This window comes from Anopheles ziemanni, chromosome 3, assembly GCF_943734765.1.
Source record: "Anopheles ziemanni chromosome 3, idAnoZiCoDA_A2_x.2, whole genome shotgun sequence".
Classification (NCBI taxonomy): domain Eukaryota; kingdom Metazoa; phylum Arthropoda; class Insecta; order Diptera; family Culicidae; genus Anopheles; species Anopheles ziemanni.
The window spans coordinates 15,035,976-15,056,553 of NC_080706.1; the positions used below are offsets into that span (position 1 = coordinate 15,035,976).

At 48.2% G+C, this 20,578-nt stretch overlaps 1 protein-coding gene across 1 annotated transcript; it reads left to right on the forward strand.

Moving 5' to 3' along the window:
* Positions 1 to 16,673: 16,673 nt before the first annotated feature.
* Positions 16,674 to 19,767, forward strand: LOC131284178 (connectin-like). Its single transcript, XM_058313033.1, has 3 exons — positions 16,674 to 17,537; positions 17,637 to 17,853; positions 19,310 to 19,767. Exons 1-3 carry the CDS (start codon positions 16,674 to 16,676, stop codon positions 19,765 to 19,767), a joined length of 1,539 nt encoding a protein of 512 aa, XP_058169016.1.
* The last annotated feature ends 811 nt before the right edge of the window (positions 19,768 to 20,578 follow it).

The following is a 20,578-nucleotide window of genomic DNA, read 5'->3' on the forward strand; positions in this document are numbered from 1 at the left end:
GCATTAAACGCTCCCGATGCGATGCGTTACAGTTCTTATTTTTCCGAAAATCACTCCACTGTTTGCCGACGTGTCGTTGGGCGCTTTTATTACGGGCGCAAACAGGACGGGATCCTCGCGATTGCGGACAAATAAACGTTCGCCATTATTAAGTGACAACAAACAAAATGTGCCATTAAAAACCTTGGAGGAGGTGGTAATAGCGGGGCGCAAGAGGTGTGTGTGTGTGTGTGAAATGTCAAATGCATCCTACGGTGCCATTTAAACCATCGCCCCGAAGTGGAAGAGCTCCAACGCGAACGTGACTGTTTTTTTAATTATACTCCGGGCGGAAGCAGCGACCCGGAGGTGGGAATTGGGGGGAGGGATGGGATCTCGAGTGTTCATCATTTGCTGAGAAAAGGACAAACAGAAGACACAGTATCGAATCCCAGGCGCCAATGCGCGAGCCCGGTTGACGTTGGGTACAGTGCGTGCCATAAATAAAATACAGCGATGGTTCTCTATCAACGCTTTACAATAAAATTTTGTAAAATTTAGTCGTGTCAAACTGAGGATGTTGACATGATGGAACTCTATTCTACATTATGATTATTCAGGACAGGATGAACACAACGAACTTGCTTGCTTTTCCACTAGACCAAATGCAGCCTGATGCAGTTTCAAATTTATTTCTTCGACTAAACTCATTGGCTCTTGCTGTCCATCCTGTCTTCTGACGTCCTCCAAATGGTTCAGATTCATTTATTACCGATTGCATAGGTCAGATTCAAATATTAAAAAAGGGTGAAAATTATTCAGACCTTATTTCGGATTATTTAGAAAATCTTGGGGAACAGAACGAAATTGTTATCCAGGAAAAGAGACAGAGTCTATGACTTTGCCAAAACAGATGTAACAACATCCTAAAGAATAGTATTGCCGATCATCTTACACCGACTGTAACCAAATTCCCTCCCATCCGTGGGGCACTCGAACGCTCATCATATCTCGGGAGGCACCTCGTTCCATTCCTGCGGGAGAACGTTTGCGTGAGCGGCCAACCTTTTGCCCTCGCGCTAATGACAGTGAAATGCGCGTGAACCGACCCACCGACGCTTCTACCAACAATCAACCCAAGCTACCAGTGGCAAAAGGGCACCGACATTACGCGACATGGCACCGTGGCGCGTGTCATCGTGTTTGACATTTGCGCGTGAGGTTCTCGTTCTAATGAAGCGCCACCGCGCGATCGGTACATTGGCGAACGCGAACGAAGCGCACAACCGGGGGGAGCTTTGATGGAGAAAGGCAAAACGACAACGTACACGAGAGACAGTGGTTTTCAAACTCGCCGACGTGACGCTAATGATGACAGCTTGTGGCATTATCCAATTGTGCCCGCGCGCCGAACCACGGACGAGTACGGACGGTTGGTTTATTTTGGTTATCCTCGTAGTACTACACGAGTTTTCTTTTCCCTCGGCTCACTTGTGGCTCGTCCGATGTGGGGGTGTTACAGTTTCCGTGACACAATTCGTCGATGGATGGCGGCGGGAGAGGGGTGGAATTGCGCGCACAAACAATCGATGTAGTTTCGCTAGTTTGTTGTGGTTTTAGAGGGAGGCGCAGGTGCTCAAACTTAGGTGGAATCGAGATTCTATTCACTGATAAGATTTCATCCGCCTGATAGACGGTTAATGTCCTGTCGACATGGTTTTTCTGAAAGCCTTCGGAAGGTATTGTGTTGTGTGATGTAAATAATATGGTTTATTAGAGCACTTAGAGTGGCGTTGGCTTGCATGCAGGCCGGTAAATCACGGATTCTCGTTAGCACGTGATTTAATTTCTACTCGTTGGATTTATGTATTTGCCAGATTTTTACGCTCGACCTACATTTGTCTAAGCCTAAGGAACGAATTTTCCTTCTGTACAAGGTGAAACTTTCCGCCCATAAAGCACCGGAGCGGTGGGAAAGTTTCATTAAAATTCAATTCATTTTTTATTACATTCCACCTTTTGGGCCACGGATGGCCGGGACTTCCCGATCCCAAAAGCCGACGCCGCTTAACTCCCATTGGTTCACCTTTTATTTCTACTTACCCCTCGTTTGGGGCTCCGAAGGGGGAAACCATAGGAAATCGCCTCCATCCAAAGCCTTGAAGCAGCATAAGGTGCAGCGGATGGGCGGATGGAGCCAACACAGCGACGTCACCGCGCGCGGGAATCTCGGATCATTCGGTTCGTTTTTCCGGGCTCCGAATCGATTCGTTCGGGGCTTGGGCGCGCAACTAATCCGATAAATTAGATTGCCAGCGCAACGGCGACCATCTACTCCCCTTTTCGTTCGAACGGCCGATCGCCGAAAGCGGAAAGATAGTTCACCCCCGTTGGCTCCTCCACCGCCCGACGGAACGGGATTTAGAGGTACAGTCCATAAACAGTCACTCACCCGAAGAGGTGCCTTCTAAAGCTTCCCCGGCACTAAAGCCGCCGTGTAAACAAAGCCGTGTCTTCTATTTCCGATTTGTCCCCACCGTAAGCTTCCGAAGATCAAGGGACAAGCGACCCGGGGCAAGCAAATGCCCATGCCGTTGCTCCGGTAACACAATTTCGGGGCCGGGAAACGTTAAACGTTAATTGAACCGTTACGAGCCGACCGCCATATGGCCTAACGAGAATCGATAATCTTGTACCGAGCGGAGGGTTTTATTTCAGGGTGCCTTCGAATGGGATGTGCCTCCGACGTAGAGAGTCGCATCCGGCCGGGTTTCGGGTTTTAAAATCGCCTTGCGCTCCGAAGCTTACCGTTCGATCGATTTTCTACCCGGACAATTGAATCCCGCGCGAGCACCAGTTCCCAGTGGCCAATGGTGGTGGGATCGAATTTTACCGAAAGCTTTTCCAGCAGAAGGGGAGGGATTGGGAAAAGGAGAGGAGAGAAGAAAAAGTCCACACCAACAAGCACCTGGTTCTCATATTTCTCGCTCATTTGGTCAGCTGAGTCCACCTTTTTGGGGACGTCAACCCCGGTGGACGTTGCCAGCTGTTGGTTGCATTAAACATTAACCGGCAAGGATTGTCGTTTCCTTTCGTTTCCACCTTTTTTTCACTCCCGACAGTTGATGGTGACGAGGTGAAAAAAGGGCCAGAAAATTCACAGCAAGTTCTCACGCTCCGCATCGGTCGCATCCGGACCGGGGCCTGCCTGACCCGGGCTGTCGAGGCTCAGGCTGTGAAATATTTTACAAACATACGTGATGGAGATCACACTATTTTTCACCGGCACGACCGGCGTCCGGGAAGGTCTCCTGGGTGGTGTCAATTAGATTTGAACCTTCCCCGGAGGGATCGCCCTCGATTGTGCTTGTCCCGATTAAAGCTGGGATTTCTTTTCGTGAGTCAGTTGATAAGGAACGGTTGGTGGAACAGTTGAGATCTATGTCGGATGAATTCCGCAAGGTCGCTAGCCTGCAGGGAGCAGGAATGTTTTCGATAAAGCTGTACACTTATCTATTAGATTCGGAAATGTGGCTATTTTTTCCAACTTCTATTGCGGAATGAGTAAACTTTGAGTTCCACGAAAGTGGCTTTAACTCCAACGCGACCGCCGAATAGCTGCTCACCCGGAAAAGGTACCAGCACAGTTTTGAAATAGCTTTTTGCAATTATTTCGACGTAAAGCTCTCCAGCGTGATGACGGTTGTGTTGAACGACTTTCACCACTTTCGCCGAATGTGCCCTCTCTTCGCTCAAAAAGACAACGCTGTCACCACGGAAGGACATGAACGAAATAAAAAATGAAAGCAACATGGACTGCATATCCCCTTCGTCGTTTCGCTTCCTCGTAGGTCAAATTTTCCTGACCATCCCGACTAAGAGCGTGTACTTCTATCTACTCCGCCGTGGCCGAAACATTTCGTTCAAACGAAACGTCGGACATAATTAGAAGGTAGCCAAGGGGAAAAGGATGTCCCGAGGGGCCTTTTCCCTTCAACCCGATCCACTCGAACCCCCGGAAAATCCTGACTAGCGTCAACTTTGTCCGCTCGACCGAACTGAGATTTTCGGTACGTTAATTAAAAATTGCTTATGTACCCGAACCCGGGCGAGAGATGGAGATGGTACTTTCCAACTGTTCATTTTCCCGCGTTCAAGGGTAGGAAAATGTACCGCTTTCTGGTACCATCCCGAAAATGCGATTCGCTAAAAGGAAATTCAGACGTGTTGCTTTCCTTCCCTGAAAGGGCCGCAGAAAGGTAAAGTTTGTGTAAGATTAAACGTGATCAAAGGCTCGTAAACACACACCACTGTTCCGGGGTTGCAAAGCGAGTAATGAAAGCAGTTAAATCGAGCAACTCAATGGCACTCGATGCCCCAAATACGGTTTGTTAGAAGTGCGCCATGAAAGAAAAATCATCCAATAAGATTTCTGTTTCCTCGAAAACCAACCTAATCATCACGGTTTCGAATGGAGTGGGGAGAAAAAAAAACCTACACTCGTAGACAATCGCCCCCTGCCGAACGAAAAAAAAAAGAAGAATTCTCTTGTTCTGTATACCAGAGCGTGCCAGAGGAAACGCCGGGATTTTGGTTCGGGCCTTCGGGCAACAATCATTTCGGCGTACATATGTTTTGATGTGATGCTAATGGCGTGCCGCGCGGGTCCCGGAAAACCCCGAGGCGAACAGAACACGGATCAGAACGGAAAAGGGAAAGCGTCAAAGACGTTGTTGTGACATCACCGTAATGCGACCCGGAGGTCGGGTTCCCTACGCTTCGCCACGATCTAACGGAACGCCCGTGGGCACCACTTGTCGCTGTCGGATCGGATTAAAAACGCGTTCCCCCTTTTTTGGAAGTTGTCGCCCGAGGGCCCCTCGTCTTGGGCGATGCAATACGGGCCCCTCTTTGACAGCTTGGGAACGGTTTTCGAATGGAAATTTAGGGAGCCGCGCGTATGCGGCAAGAAGCGCAATTCGATCGGCGACGCTGAAGCAATGAAAGCCGACTCGGAAGGAACTCGACTTGAGTCGCATCGCTTGGGTGAAATTGGAGACAGCAGTTTCTCAGGATCCGAAATGCGCTGCATGGCTTAAGAATAATTACCTACGCTTAAGGCACCTGCAATCTCCGTTTTCGCGTGAATGCCTTACGAATTCCCCCCCCACCCACCAGAAGTAGTTCCGCGAGGAAACGTGCAAAGACACTAATCAAACATAATTATACCATTCGCGCAAGCGATGGATCGTTTGAGGCAAGTCGAACCTGAATCCAATCGCACTGAAGTCCACCGAAGCGAAACCGATCCTGCGGGCCATCATCGATCACCAGCCAGGTGTGTGTGTGTGTGTGTTTGCTTAGCTGCAGGATGAATTTAATTACTGTTTCCACGACTGTTGCTGCTGCAACCTTCAATTCCTGGCCCGCCATGCGACGCTTCTGAATAATTGAACCGATCTATGGGCCGGTAATTAGGGCGGCGTGTTTGATGTGTAATCTATCGATTGTGCTGGGTGCTTAACTACCCGAACTCGCGGACACGCTAGCGACGGCTAATTGCTCGACAAAGTTAATTTTGGATCATAATATCCAAAATGGTTATGCATTTCATAATCGTTCCATCGGCGTTTGTATTGCCATTGAAGGTTAAACGGTGGATTGTTGGGCAGAAGGAAAAAGTACAAGCCGTGTAATTAAATTCCTTCCGTGTTCCCTGAAGAAAATTTTCGCTTCGGCTGCAATTTACTTCCAAGAAAAATTTCCAGGCGTCTTTGTGAAAAGGATCGCCGTAAAATAAAAATTTTAAATTCTACGAACGTTATTTTGAATAAACGTTTGATCAAACGACATCACGCTTGAGGGAAATGAGGATGAATTCCCGAATGGCTTACTTTTAATAGCGCTATGAACAGCAGGAATCAATCTGGCGCAATCTAATTGAATTTTATCTTTCTTTCATTTCAGACGAAACAGCTTCCTCGCAGCGGAATCGCGTACAGCTTGACATTCACATTCGGTTAGGTAAGTACTTCCGACGTTAAACATGTACCACCGCCGTCACCCTATCACCCCGTGGAGCAAAGATCCCCGACGAGCAGACACACTTTACGTCATCTTGATTAAATGGCGCTCCAGGTTTTCTCCCGCGCGCGCGCGTGCGAGGCGTTGTTTTATTTATTGCACCTGTTTAGCTGCTTCCGGTGTTTGAAGTTTGGAACCGTTTTCTTCGTCCGCCGTGCGGCTCGTGTGCCATAAAAAGATCCTTCGTTCCCGGTCCTACCCGGCTCGTTGCCATATTTCACGCCTTCGACACGTGCTTGGGGCGAGACATTTTTCTTTAAACGACTCGCTAAGGCCGTGGGAACGTGAACGTAATATTGCTCGGTGTCGTAATTTCTATTGACACGGGAAAGATATTCAAACAGAATGGAGATACTTTCCCGGCGGGGTGGTGTTGATACCGTGCCACGGATACGGCTTCATTACCGTAAGGCTGTGTCACTTTGGGGCACTTACTGTTGTTTACCTGTGTGTCTTCACGTGTTCATGATTTCGAGATGCGTTTGCTTCGCGAATCTTTTAACATCTTTCGAGGATATGCGGAGTAAATTTACCGGCTGTGCGTTGATGAGTTCCCTCGATGCCTGGATGATGAAGGCAATTTATCCTACTAGAACCCGGCCAAAGTTTACACACGCTCTTGTGCCCCTCTCTCTTGTAGATCGTTGATCGTGCAAAACGCAATGGGAAAAATTAAAATGGAACAAATTAATTCCGACCTGCCATACTGTGAAGGATAAATTGGATGAAACCGTCGGTACAGCCACTGAGCCGGCTCATGGGAAGAGGCCTGCCAAAGACGGGGTCCGCAATTAAACACAATGCAACGGTGCGGGTTATGGAATGGAAATGAAAGAGCTAACCTTGCTAGACCTTCTTACAACCGGTACAATTAACGATTGGCAACATTTGCTGAATAGATGAGCAGCATTGCAGTCGGGCGGCGCAGGAACGCACAGGCACAAAGGACGCCCCGGACCGAACCGGTGCGTGCCTTGCCAGCGAAAGACATCCGACGATGTCCTGTGCAGGATGATTCACTCGTTCGAAAAGGCTACAACGGCCTTCTCCCCTCCCATCGGAGGAACTGATGATCGCTCAATTAAAATGTAAATTTCAATTCCAGGCCCCATACCGTATACTTCAGTTCATTATCAATTTAATTGAGTGAAGTGGGGCAAACTGTCCCAATCACCCACATGAATGTCGTTTTTGCCGTGCGGGATGTCTTTCGTCCGAACGCACATGTCACTTGGACTGGATGGGATTGGCATTGCTTACGCAGAAAGCGACAGAATCTTTCACATGTACATGCTGAGAAAATCTTCGTCCCGTTCCCGATTGACAGTAAGGTAAGCGAAAGGGCCAAAAGGTCTCACAATCGGCAGCACAGGACACGACGGTTCGTGGAAAGCAAGACATCGTAGGCAGACAATTCCAGAGATTCCTGATTCGTTTCCGTCCGCCGGCTCTAGCATCACTCAAAATTTATAACAATCTCATTCCGCGTGCCAATGCCTTTTACCCTCCCACGAGACGAACATGCACACGACGATTGGGTTCTTCAAATTGTCTGAAGTGAGTAGTCTACCTCGGTACTCGGGAGGTATGGTGCCCTGAAGAGGAGTAGTTCCCCTCCCTATCAGACGAATCCATAATCTCTTCATACATCATCATTTGCTCCGCAATTGCACGAACGATGTTAGTGTTGCTGAAAGCTTAATCGAATGAAATAAAAATAAATAAACAATCGCCTTCGGGTGGATTGATGGGGGAGCATTTTCCATCCCCCATTTCTACTTGTCCAAACATGAAATCGTTCACCGCCAGACGGACGTTGCTCCTGGGTAGATACTGAAACCGATTGTCTGCCTTTCCCCGGTTCACCCTCTACGGTTTTCCTTCCAGCCGTCGAGGAAGAAGCAAAAAAGTTGAATAACATAAACATGAATCAAACATCCCTTCAAAATTACTCAAGCAAAACCTAGCCTGGGGATCGTCGGAGCTTCGGAGGGAAAGGAAAACGAGGGACGGTGGCTGCATCTTCGAGCTGTAAAACCAGCATCAATGCGTGGAAGATTGCAGATCCCAGCGACGGTGGCTTTAACAAGCGTTTAATAAGATTTTCCTCCGAATGGAATCGAATGTCCTTGCTGACCGGAAGAACTCCCCGCCGGCTGGGGGAGGTAGAAGGGGAAGGAAGGAAGCTGTTGTGGCGCCTGAACCGATACATCGACGCCCTTAAGCCGAACGTTGGCCCATGCTGGGTGTATCGAGATAATCGGACTCGGTCACGGCTTTGCGACTCTCTGATGCGTTACCACGAGGAATCAAACATCGCCTTGCGCTTGGGGAGGAAAATCGCCTGAATTGTGTCTGTATATCATCCCAGATTATAATTTTTTTTTCAATTGCCTAATACGTTTTTCTTGCACTCCCTTCTCTACTCTTGCTGGCTGATCTGGATAATTCAATTTAGAGTTTGCTGCCGCACATTAAACTCATGATCTAAAAAACGCCCTTAAATAGTTGCGGAAAATAAAATTAAAGCTTATATATTTTTGTAACCGACTTTAAGAGGAAAATTTAGTTTCTATTTAATTCGCGGAAACTTTAAAACAGTGTAGCTTGTTATTGATTTGGTTACAAATTTGTTTTGATTCGCTCAAAATAATTCAACGATCCATTAAGGAATTCCATTGAACCAATAAATAATTTGATTGAATTTACTGTCACTATTTAATTTATAGAACCAACACCGTTTCCGCAGGGGAGCAATCAAAGAGCTGGCGATGCACATGATTTCATTCCAACCGACCAACGTAAATTAATGCCATAACTTAAAGGCAAATGCAATAATAACGACGCTCGAGGTGGTTAGCTCCATTCCTTTGATGAACGAAGGATACGGGATACGCCGCCTTTGGGACCGTCGAGCTTCAAAACCGTTTCCCCTCGAAGACACGCAAAGGGATGCTCTTGCGAGAGGGGGAAACACTTTACAGAGATTCACTTTACCTCCGCATCCCTCCCGCTCTTTTCGAAGAAAACGCACCGGATGGATGGAGGGTATCGAATTTCGGACCCGTTATTGAATTCTTCAAATCCATCCATCCGTCAAAAACCCCGGGCCGCATTGATCCGGTGGGACGGTGGCCAAGCGCGGGACAACATGAGCACCGCATTATGTTGTATGTGCTCCTTCTCCTATCCCTCCAGCTGCAGGTCCCTTCCCCTATGCGGACAGCTGTGAGTCCCAGAATCGAATCGTGGTGCACCGCCCGTCGGTTGAATCACGGCTCACGAAAACCACGAATCGGTGCCAAGAAAGGCTACGAGATTGTGGTGAATGTCGTTGCGGTTGCATTTCGGTCTTTTGTGGCCGCGACCAACCGTTTGCCCGAGCGCGCTTTCGGGGCATAATTCTTGCGTGATTATTCCCCCCGTCCGCTGGAAAGGTTTCGTGTTTCTTCGCCGGTATTAGGTATCATCCTCCTATCAAGGAGAGGGAGCATACATGGGCGGTACTGGTCGGAGCGGGTTGTTAGACGACTGTTGTTTGTCGTTGATTTGGTATTATTTTCCTCGCTCGATTGACTATTGACCAGTAACTCCAGGAGATCCATCAAACCGAAGGTGAAAAGACACCATCAATGGACGTCTTAAAGAGCCCTACCGCACAACAGTTTAATCCTGTTGATGACTTTGTTAACAAGTGAGCTTTTCAAAGAAATACTGTACGGTTTCACTTGCGGTGTTCGTCTTTTTGATCGCCTGATGTACACCGTGTTTACTTACGGATTAAATACTGTACTCCAAAATCTTGTGGTATACAAGTTAATACCTTCTTCGTTCGTGGTTCAATCTTACTTGTAAGATTAATTTTATCGAAAACGAAGAACTAAGTTAGAGTTTGGGCGCCCCAATCTTATCGAAAACAACAGACAAGTGCTCCTAATCCGGTTGATTAAAATGAACGCAGGTGTGTTCGGGCTGCATTAGCGAATGTGGAATCCCACCAGACTTATCGCGTAAGTAGCATACGAGACTTCTGATCCGCTAAGGAATCGCGGATAAAAGGGTCGGGTGAAAAAAAACCCGAACCCCACACCAAGGAGACCTCACAAAGCAGCTTTCGGTCTGATCTACATAATCGAAGTCAACAATTGACTGGCAAAAGTCAATCATTTCGAAAGCTTAATTCAATCATCACCACCATGAGGGTGGTAGGGTGGTAGGAGTGGGTGCAAATGGTGGCAGAAGGTTCTTCGGTTTCACCTCTGGGCCACTTTATGTCCTTTCCCAACGCTTTCTCCAGCGTGGTTTTTCCTTTTTCTCTTTATCGCCCGAGCACTCGACGGTAATCAACTTCAGCCCAACCCAATTGGCGAGGAGGGTTGGAGTTTTCTCCAGCGCGATTTGGTCGTTTTTTTCGCCTATGTTTTGTTCATGCCCCCACCACTCCCACCCGTGCCACTTCGATCCCGTCCGCGCTAGACTTTTTCCCTTTCGGCATCGGCACATTATTGAATTTAGAAATTTCGTTAGGAAATCAAGAGATTGGAACGCTTCGAAGGACGATCCCCCGACAATCGGCAATCGGGCCTACGCGCCCGTGGTGGCTTTTCTTCTGCTTTTCCATTTTACACCCTGTGCCTTCGTTTCGCCTCTGCACGGCGGTGCCAGCTGGTGGGCGGAAAATTCGGCACCAATGAAAAGCGCAAAAAATTACCTCAATCTGGTTTCGCGCAACTTCTTTAGTTGCTGCACAATGTGGACCGCTTTCCGCTTCGCCCATTCGATGTTTTTATTTTTTTTCTACCGATGTAAATCTGTGCGTGGCTTTAGGGGAACGGGTAGAGCGAAGGAACGGGGACAGGGAAAGAATCGGCACAGAAGTAAAATCGCTCCCCGGAGGGGGAGGATTTGCTTTTACAAATTGAATACACACTTCCGTGTTGATTGTTGCTGAAAGAGTTCCTCGGAGCGGAAGCAAAAAAGGCGGCGGTGAGTGGTGGAGAAGGTGGGAAGGAGGGGACAAAAAAGCAACACACCTTTCACATTTCGGCAGGACGGTGAATGGTGTTTTTCCTCCCCTTCGATGGGAGATACCTTTGAATCGACATGTATTTTTCATTCCCTTTTCTTTCCCATCGCGATCGGGAGTCGCGAAAGCCGCAGGTTGACGAATACAACCGGTTTCTGGGGGAGAGGGGGTGGAAATGTGCCAATTGGCAACCATCACCGTCGAAACCGGGCGTGGGTTGGAGAAGCTGAAATGCAAAGTCCACAGTAAAAAGTGCCTAATTGGAAGTGCTGTTAGAACGACTGAAGTGAACGAAGACCGAGATGATACGAGTCCTTGCTTAGAAAGCAACAAATGAAGTAAATCCACCGCTTCTCTGGCCACTTCTTTGCCCGCTTTTTGATCCTCTCTTCGATCGGGCTGTTTGTGTAAAGTTTTTACTACCTTGATTCGTTCGCTCGGTGGGAATGATGTACGTCGAAGGGAAATGTACAAGTTCGGAAAATTGCAAGGAAAAACCTTGTCGCGATTTGGTTGATTGACTGCGAAACAGCAGTTGCGACCAAGTCGTTCGTTAGTGAGTTAGAAAAAACAGGTGCCTTTTCGAGAATCTGCGAGCGGTTTGCCATTTTGAAACTCAATTGAGATTCAACTTCACACGGTTGAGGTGAATTTTAGTTTTTACAACAACTAAACAACTTCTGGTAGTGGGAATTCGAAAGAACTACATTTAATTTATATTTCAAAGCCGTTACACTGCTCGAAAAAAAGTCGCTTTTGAACAGACACCCATTTCAAAAGATTCCACGGTTTTCTATTGGGTAATGAAAACATCAAGCGATCCGTTCCATCGTTAATTTGCCAACCGTCCGCGATGCGAACGTGAGCTCATCGGTTGGTATCATTGTGCCATTTTCTACCCTCGAAAGTCACATTTTTATCTCCTTGTGTCACCATGTTCGTTCCCACTTCGCTCCTTCACCGTGCGATCGTTGACGATGAATGAATGAACCTACCACTGCAGGACTTTGATCCCTTCGACTTCCACTTTCCCGGCGCTGGAAAACACCCCTCGTTATCCATGGGATTTATCGTTTGCGTTCGATTCCACGAGCGGCAGGGGAACGTTCAACCCGTAACGAAGCTATTTAGATCGCTCGCAACAGTTGCCTTTCGAAGCGCAAACCCCGTCGTGCAAGTCTTTCCCTTTTTTTAACTACCACGATAGGACCTCCCTCCTCAATCCCGGTGTGTATTGCTTTCCAATCAGGCGAATGAAGCCACCGTCGAGAGGACATTCGAGTGGCCAGTTACCTCTCGCCGTCCTGGTGCCGATGATTCGTTCTCTTGCCTCCCCTCCCCAATGTGAGCGCAGAGCTCATTAAAAAGGCAGGAAGCGAAACGGAAGTGGCCCGACCGGCGTTGTAGGCCAGACTCGAAAAGGGTCCTTGGGAAATGCATCCGTACCGTCGTGTTCAGCTTTTTCTTCAACCATGAATCAAGAGAGTCATTCTCAAGATGTTCCGCTTTGTTACGAAAGTTCGCTTTTTCCCCTTCGACCGAGTATTGCGTATTACGGGTTCGAAGTATTTTTTGTCTTTAGACAAGCCTCTCGGAGTGTTGAACACATCCCCTCGACGACTGGCAGTAATGAGCTGTTGATGCAACTGGAAACGACTCTATTTTACACTCTCCAGCAGCTGCATCTGCAACTTCCGGGATCGCACACGCTTGTGCATGTGTGTGTGTGTGTGTGTATCAAAATATAATTAAAACCCTCTTCAATCTCGACATATTGAGCGGCAACCATTGTACCGAGGGTTGTTATCTTCACTTTTTAACTTTTCTATTTTGTGTTGTGCTAGAAAGGGGAATATAAAAAACAGCCTCGCCTCGAGCACGCGGACATCGTGAAAAGGGGTTCGAGCTACACATTCCACCATGCTTATCGAACACACGGCATGACATTAAGGACTTAATGCACATTCTGTTGGATCGATGAAACTTCGATGAAAGCATTAGCCTTAGCGGATAAACAGGATTTGAAAGGGCGAACGGGTGAAGAAGCGCAATGAATGACGAACGGATAATGGAAGGAAAAACCAACCCTACGAACGTAAATTGCAACGACGTAGCGCTTTCAATGTGTTGCGTGTTTTTCCCAGCTCGCTTTTCAGCATGTCTCGGGCACGCTAAGAGCCGGTGCTCTTTGTTCGCGGCATTGCATTATGGGTTTGCTTGTATGATCAGCGACTGTCGCCATTGTGCAATCTGGGAAAAGGGTAAAACCTGCGGCGGGTATATGCATTAACCAAAAACTCGACTTGAAGCCAACGGATGTCCCACTGCGGGTTATGCATGCTGTTATACCGCTTGGGAAAATGCATCCCACCGTGGGCCAAAAAGCGGGCGAAACGTATGTCAAAACATTTTAGCAACAACCCAGCGGGAAAAAAAGCCTCTTTAAAATGGAGGTTTTCCCGTTTGCATGGACCCGGGTTCGATAGTTTGATTAATATCTCCAGTTGCAAGAAGTAAAAAAGCAAATTTAAACTCTCAAGTCGATAAAACAAATGGAGTTATTTTATGTATTGCACGCAAATGAGAAGAGTACTGAACGCAATAATAAAATTGGTCCAATCACTTTTGCGTCGATAAAAATAAGGTTCAATAAAATTTTTCAACCTTAACATTTATTCGCACTTTCTGTTTTTCTCTGCCTCTGTCTCACCATAAGTCACTCGGGGTTGCTCTTTAATTGCCACACGCCGGAGTTCCGCAGCGAGGCTTCGGTGTGGCCCGTTGGAAAAGCAGCGGAAAGCCGCAGGAACGCAAAAAAAATAACCAGTACGATATCTTTTCCGCTAGCCATTAATCGCTGCCCCGTGGCCAGCGCAAAACACCAGTTTTCCAGTCGCAAACATTGCACCACCGGGCCGACGGGCGGTCTGGCCGACCTTTTTAATTTCCTAATAGAAAAACGCAACCAGCAGCAGGGCCGGGCAGCGGGTCGTGAAATATGACTTTCCGCCGGGCCGGGCCGATGCCGCCGGAAACTGCAACCGGAGATGGGAAAATTGGCAGCGCATTAATTGAATGAAAAATGATGCGCACAGCGGGACGCACACCGCTGGACGCCGGCAAGGGGGAAAGCCCATCACGAAGGTAGCGAGAACAATAGCGTGTGACTCGAACTCGACCTTTGGCGGAACCCGGCATGTTTGCTTACCCGGTGCGCGACCGGAAGTGCGAATGCAGTTTTTCGGCAGAAAAGATCATAATTTCGGCAGTAAAAGCGGGGCCGCAGCTGCGTTGCAATTGAAGACTTGGGAAAAGCGTGTCGCTTGTTTGCTTCCTCATTGCTTAATTTGAAACGGGCTGGGAAAATGCGAGTTGCCAATTCGCGTAATGTGATTGAATGGAAATCGAAGAGGCTGGGAAACGATCGATCGAAGCGGATGGGGACGACCTTTTTCCAGTTAGACACACAATTAATGAACACCACTTTCCAGCGGGAACGAAACGGGAAAACGTTTGCCTTCGATTGAATTACGACAGCTGGCAAAGAAATTCCCGACTCGTTAACGTTCCCCGGGGGGAGAAAGCGTGTTTGTGTTGTGAAGTGAATCGAATCATTTTAAAAAGAAAACACATGTCACACCAAAAACTTGTTCGCTCAATTGTCGACAAAAGTATCCTTAAGAATGTAAAAAAACTCGCTCTACATCAAGCAACCCCTTTTCCAGGCGACTCGAGGAAAAACTTTTCCCTACATCGACCGAAGCGGTACCACACAACTCGGGCTAATTTTCATTATCCCTACCCACGGAAATCGGATTGCCACCAACGCACCAGCAAAGTTAGGGAATTGCTTAAGTAAATCAGATGCTAATTTGATAGGATTGAATCGAACGCGCGTGGAGAAGACGGAAGCCAAAGCCCCCGGAATGAAAATGTCCTTCGCAGAAGCGCAGTTCGAACCCCTTCTGCTTTCAGACGAATCCGTCGTCCTCCGCCTCAATTGTCGCCTAATAATGCCGGAGGCGGGCCAGGGCGATGCGTCTTCTCGCCCGGACTGAGTCAACAGAGATAACCGGCGTTCGGCGTTCACTTTCACTGTCAACACAACTGCGCCTGTAATCGAATCGAATCGCACCGCACCGGGGCTTAAAAAACAACGGATTTTCCCCGGGTTGGTGGGGTGGAAATTTGCTGGTGCTTAATTTTTGGCCTGCTTCGGGTACGAAATCCCATTAGCCCGCGAGCGCCCGGTACCCCCGGCGTACAGATAACGATTCGAAAGTAAAAAGACGCCCCTCGGGGGCGAATGGCAGCCGTCGAGTGCAACTGTTGAAGGGCATTAACATGTTTGTCTATTTACATTCCGCATCGCTCACCGTCAGCGTTCAGCCACCGCCAAACACCGGCTTAGCGCCATAGGGAGGAACATTCTAAACTCCAAAGCACAGAACAAAAAGCGGAGACAGCCATACCCGGGAGCGAATGTACGATTCGGTTTTTGCATTAGCGATACAACTTAGCGCTCCGTTCGAAAGACAAACAACGTGTGACGGGACTTATTTATTTTAATTGAAAAGGTTTCAAACCGTCGACTCGCAACGTTCCGACGCTGGAAACGGGCGAAGAGCAGGGCGACGGCAAATGGAGCGCCGGAACTCGCATATGTTCGCCGAATTGTCACCGACAGAAATGGGATTGGATAATGCGAGACAGTTGGCTTGATTTCTTTTGATGAGTCCGGGAGGACCGCATGGAGAAGAAGGGTCAATGAGTTTTCATGCAGGGGCTGGGAAATCGTTCGGTGGTTTGTGCGATTCTTGTGGAATCCGATTGTAAATATCCTTGCAGCATATATTTAAGACTGGTTCATACATAAATTTGTTTAAAATTTACTAACATAGTTGGGCGAATTTGGAAAGATGTAAATTTATGTTTGGCCATGATTATTTGAATATCGTTTTTAAGAGCAACTAGAGTCAGAATAAAGAGCAATATAAATTCTAGCAGCGCATCTAAATTCCATGAGAAACTAGTAATTACTTTTTGTGTCTTTACTCTCATGTCGTTGTAGTTTAATATTCCATTGCCCTATGCAGGGTAAATGGTTTCTGAACACTCTCAAACCCCGGTATCGTCGCCTTATTCCAAGTATTTGGCTTCGTTCACAGAATGGTATCACTAATATTCACTCATCCCGAATAAAAACAACTCTTGAATAAGTATTGTCGATGCCTTGGGCCATGTAATATACATGTCATATGATGGACATCTTCACTCATACTACAAATAATCATCACTGATAAGCATTGGACTTTAGCATTGTTCGGATTGCTAACTACCCTTGTTGAAGTGATCAACCAGTGATGCCGCTGCATCAATTCTGGGCCAAATATCGGCTAATAATCTCAGCTTAACATTATCATCGTCTCAGTATTTCAACACACGGTAACACTTCCAATCTTACTTGCTGAAAAACTCAATTCTGTATCTTCATATCGATGAGGTTATTGATTGGTCTGTCAAATTCTAACGATCATTATTTTCCTTTTCTCCTTTCCAGTTCGAAAACACACAGTTCAACAAAATGCAAACGATAAACACAGGACGCTCCCTGATGGGGCTAATGGTGGTGTTGCTAGTGACGCTACCCTACACGACAGTAGCCCGAAGCTTCGAAAAGCAGACACTCCGCAAGGGCAAATCCGCACAGATCATGGCATCGGCCCCCACGATCACAACCCCGCTGATGGATCTCTGTTCCGAGGACATCAACATGAAGCTGGCGTGTCACTGCTCGCCCGAAAGTCACGCCAAAGCGCAGAAGGCATCCTGTTCAATATTCGACGGTGAGTTGCCGCGGAAGGACTACAATTGGCTCGCGTTCCACACGCAAACGGATTTGGAGCACCTAAAGTTTACCGTGCGCAAATCCGGTAACCTCACCTACATCCCGTCGGACGTGATCGCTACGCTGCTGAAGCTGCGCACACTTACGATCGAGTACGGCATCATCGCCGACATCTACCCGTTCGCGTTCGGCAACCTGACCGAGCTGCGCGTTATCAACTTGCCGAACAATCAGATCGTAACGCTGCACGCTAACGCTTTCGCGCACCATCGATCTCTCGAGGAGCTGATGCTGGAAAATAACTACATCAAGAAGATCGACCGCGACGCGTTCGTCGACGTGCCGAAGTTGATCAAGCTGAACCTGGCCAACAATAGCATTGTGAACCTGCACGACAATGGGTTCGAGGAGCTGACCAAGCTGGAGGAGCTGCGGCTAGAGTCGAACCAGATTACGGTGTTGGCGCGCGAGTACTTCAAGGGACTGGAGAACCTGAAGATCCTGAAGCTGTCGCACAACGACGTCGAGTACCTCGGAGCGTTCGTGTTTGCTGATCTGTGGAGTCTGCAGATGCTGTTCCTCGATAGTAACCGAATTGAGGTGAGTATCTTCTCGAGTGGACGATTCATCGGTTCATCATTGATGTGATGTGAGGAGAAGATTAATTGATATGCCTTTGTTTGTCTTTTTGCCACGCAGAAAATCGACGAGCGTGCCTTCGACGGTCTGACAAGCCTGAACTATCTCCATCTGGAGAACAACCGCATCACCACGTTCGACGTAGCCACCTTCACCAGCGTGTCGGCGCTTCTGCTGCTCAACCTGGACTCGAACCGCCTGACAACCATGACGTACGGTCACATCGTCCCGCTGATGGACAATCTGGTCAACAGCAGTGCCCTGCTGTCACTACGAGGTGAGTCTCCCACCCGTTTCGGTGGGCGAATTCTTTCACGCACACATTTTTTTTCCGGGAAGGTCCAACCCTGAAAACTGATGCACCGGCGTCAAATCGATTACGTATCTTCCTACGGCATGCCCATCGTGTATTTTTTTTTTCATCCGGAGCTCGACCATCCCGCTGCACAACCCATCAAAGGCTAAACGGGTCGGTTCAAACTTTAAACGAAACATTTTATCGGCCATTCTTCAAACAGCAGACTCGTAAAACCTCACGCTGGACTAACCGAAATATGATTGGATTTTCCCTAAGCTCCACTTCCCAGCAACCGGAGTAATGGGTGCGTCCAAGGGCACGGGCAGGCACTGCATGTCACTACGCCTGCTAATCCGTCTGGTACGAAGTCATCGAAGGGATTTGGCGAGATAGCAGGCGAGCCCGAACGCCAAACGATGTGAATTCGGTACAGTCTACTGTGGACGCCTTTTTATTCTATTCCACCACCCCGCTCGCCACCTCTCGTCAGAGTCCTTTCACCATCAGATGTCCATCGGGAGGGAGTTGCTGTCGTTTCCAATGGGTGGAAAATGGAAATCACCCCAAAATGACCCTCAACATCAGCCCTTCGGTTTCGATCCGGTTCCACCGAAGCTCATCAGTCCCGACAAACTGTTGCCGTGTTGCCGTGCTGTGAGTTTGGCCTTCACCGATGTGGTGACAGAAGGCGATTTCGATGAACTTGGTCCTTGCGCAGCATTCCCCCTGCGTTCCGGAGTCTCCCCACCGCTAGCGTTTGTAGTATGAGAATGATGAAAAGTAGATTGTACGGCAAAGTCGACGATAGCCATTCGATACTGCTGTTGACAGCTGACACATGAAAAGGTTTTACATCTTCCGAAGGTGGCCCACGCCTGGTGACCGGTTCGTCTGGGGCAGATGTGCTCTTGGTTTTGTTTTTTTTTGCTCGGAAGACCATCCGAAACGATGGACGAGGATCACGATGGAGATGATGATGACGATGATGGAATGGATGAAGCCGAACGGATGCAGACGGATGGAATTTTGCTTTCCATTCTCTTTTGTGCTGGCGCCCACCGGCTTTGCTCGTCGTAGCCGAAAATGCCAACGGTGCTTTGAAAGTTATCCGACGCAAACCATCGAAAAATGAAAAATCTGTAAATTGCATATTGAAATTGAACGTTTCAGCACGTGGGGCATGGCGTTTTTGTGCTGGACTTTGGTTCTCTTAAACAGTGACAAAATCTGCCAAAGTTTATGAGGTTTACGACTCTGCGTAAAGCAAGGAGAGATTTCCGTTTAAAGATTTATGATTTTTGGAATAAAATTAAGGGGAAAGGTGGGAAAGGAAAATCATCTTGAATTTGTTTTTTCGAAAATTGACGCACTGTTTTTTTCCACACGTTGGATTTAACATCTTTTCTTTCGTTTGCCTTCGTCTTCTTAACACTAGACAACCGCTTCATCTGTGATTGCCGCCTGGCGTGGATGTACGACGTGAGCGATCGGACGCGCAACGAGGAACTGCGGGAAAGCCTCAAAACTATCGAGTGCATCCTTGGCCAACCGTCGGAGGATACGACACCGTCGCCGCAGCTCGGTTCGTACGATCAGCTGGACGAGGACGGTGACTACATCGAAGATTCGGCCAGCGAGAACGACGCCCTGGCGAAGGAAGCACCGCAGACGATGAACGTGCTAAAGTTGGGCCGCAACGAGCTGCCCTGCCCGGAGGAGTTGGCCGGCCCGACCGGTGACCCGAACCCGCGCGAATCGAAGGGCCTGTTCAACCTGTCCTGGAACAGTTCGGCCGCCGGCGACCGGTACGGCAGCAGTAGCAGCGGAAGAGTGCTGCTGGCGATAGCGACCCTGCTGGCCACCGCCGGACTCTGTCGGTCACTTAGCTGCTAAGTTAGATGCGGTAAATTATTTTTACTTTCCGTAGTGAGTCGATTTTCGGGCACGCAGTTTCCCCTTCAGAAGCTCTTACGGGTGGCCGTACCTTCTTTTCGTGCCGGTTTTTAGTACGTCTCTCTCCTTCTCCTTTCCGAAAGCGTGCACCAGAAACCACCATTACGCTATACACCGACAAGGACACACACACACACAAACACACACAACCCTTACGTACGTGAATGTATCATATAGAGAAAGGTGGAGAGGACATTTTGCCAACCTATTTCGTAGCGATTAGCGAACACGATAAGATAGAAAAATAAACACACCTTCACACAGAACCACACAATCACATCAAACTAGTGATCGATCATCATCATCATCATCAGAGTCAGCATGTTGTGGTGCCGACGGTGGGCAAGGGGGTCCTTTTTATTCGGACAACTTGACCCCGACACAGGACACAACCCGTAGCTTTGGGAACCGGGGGAACCGGAGAACAAACATCATCATTTTCACCCAAAACCCATAGCCTTAGCGGCGCCATTTCGGTAGGAAAGCAAGAAGGGATGAAAAATGTGCTAATGAAATCGATTTTATCAGCGAATCAGAAAGCGACGCGGTACAATCGGAGCCCACAATTTCGCAAAGTCCACGTTCGCTAGTGGACTTTAAACGAAATCTAATTGATCCGGTCCCGAGTCGAGGGTCCCGAAATGGGGAGGTGAATTTAGCGCGACCTGTTACGCGACCGTGAACAGGCATATGCAGTGCGGGGAAGGTGGCGTGCAGAACGGGACGTTTGAGAGAAATTTCTTCATTTTTT

Excerpts from the sequence above, each read along its gene's own strand:
- LOC131284178 (XM_058313033.1), top strand. The coding sequence starts at position 16,674 with ATGCAAACGATAAACACAGGACGCTCCCTGATGGGGCTAATGGTGGTG. Across the intron at positions 17,538-17,636 it reads TCGATAGTAACCGAATTGAG|AAAATCGACGAGCGTGCCTT; the intron begins GTGAGTATCTTC and ends TTTGCCACGCAG. Across the intron at positions 17,854-19,309 it reads TGCCCTGCTGTCACTACGAG|ACAACCGCTTCATCTGTGAT; the intron begins GTGAGTCTCCCA and ends TCTTAACACTAG.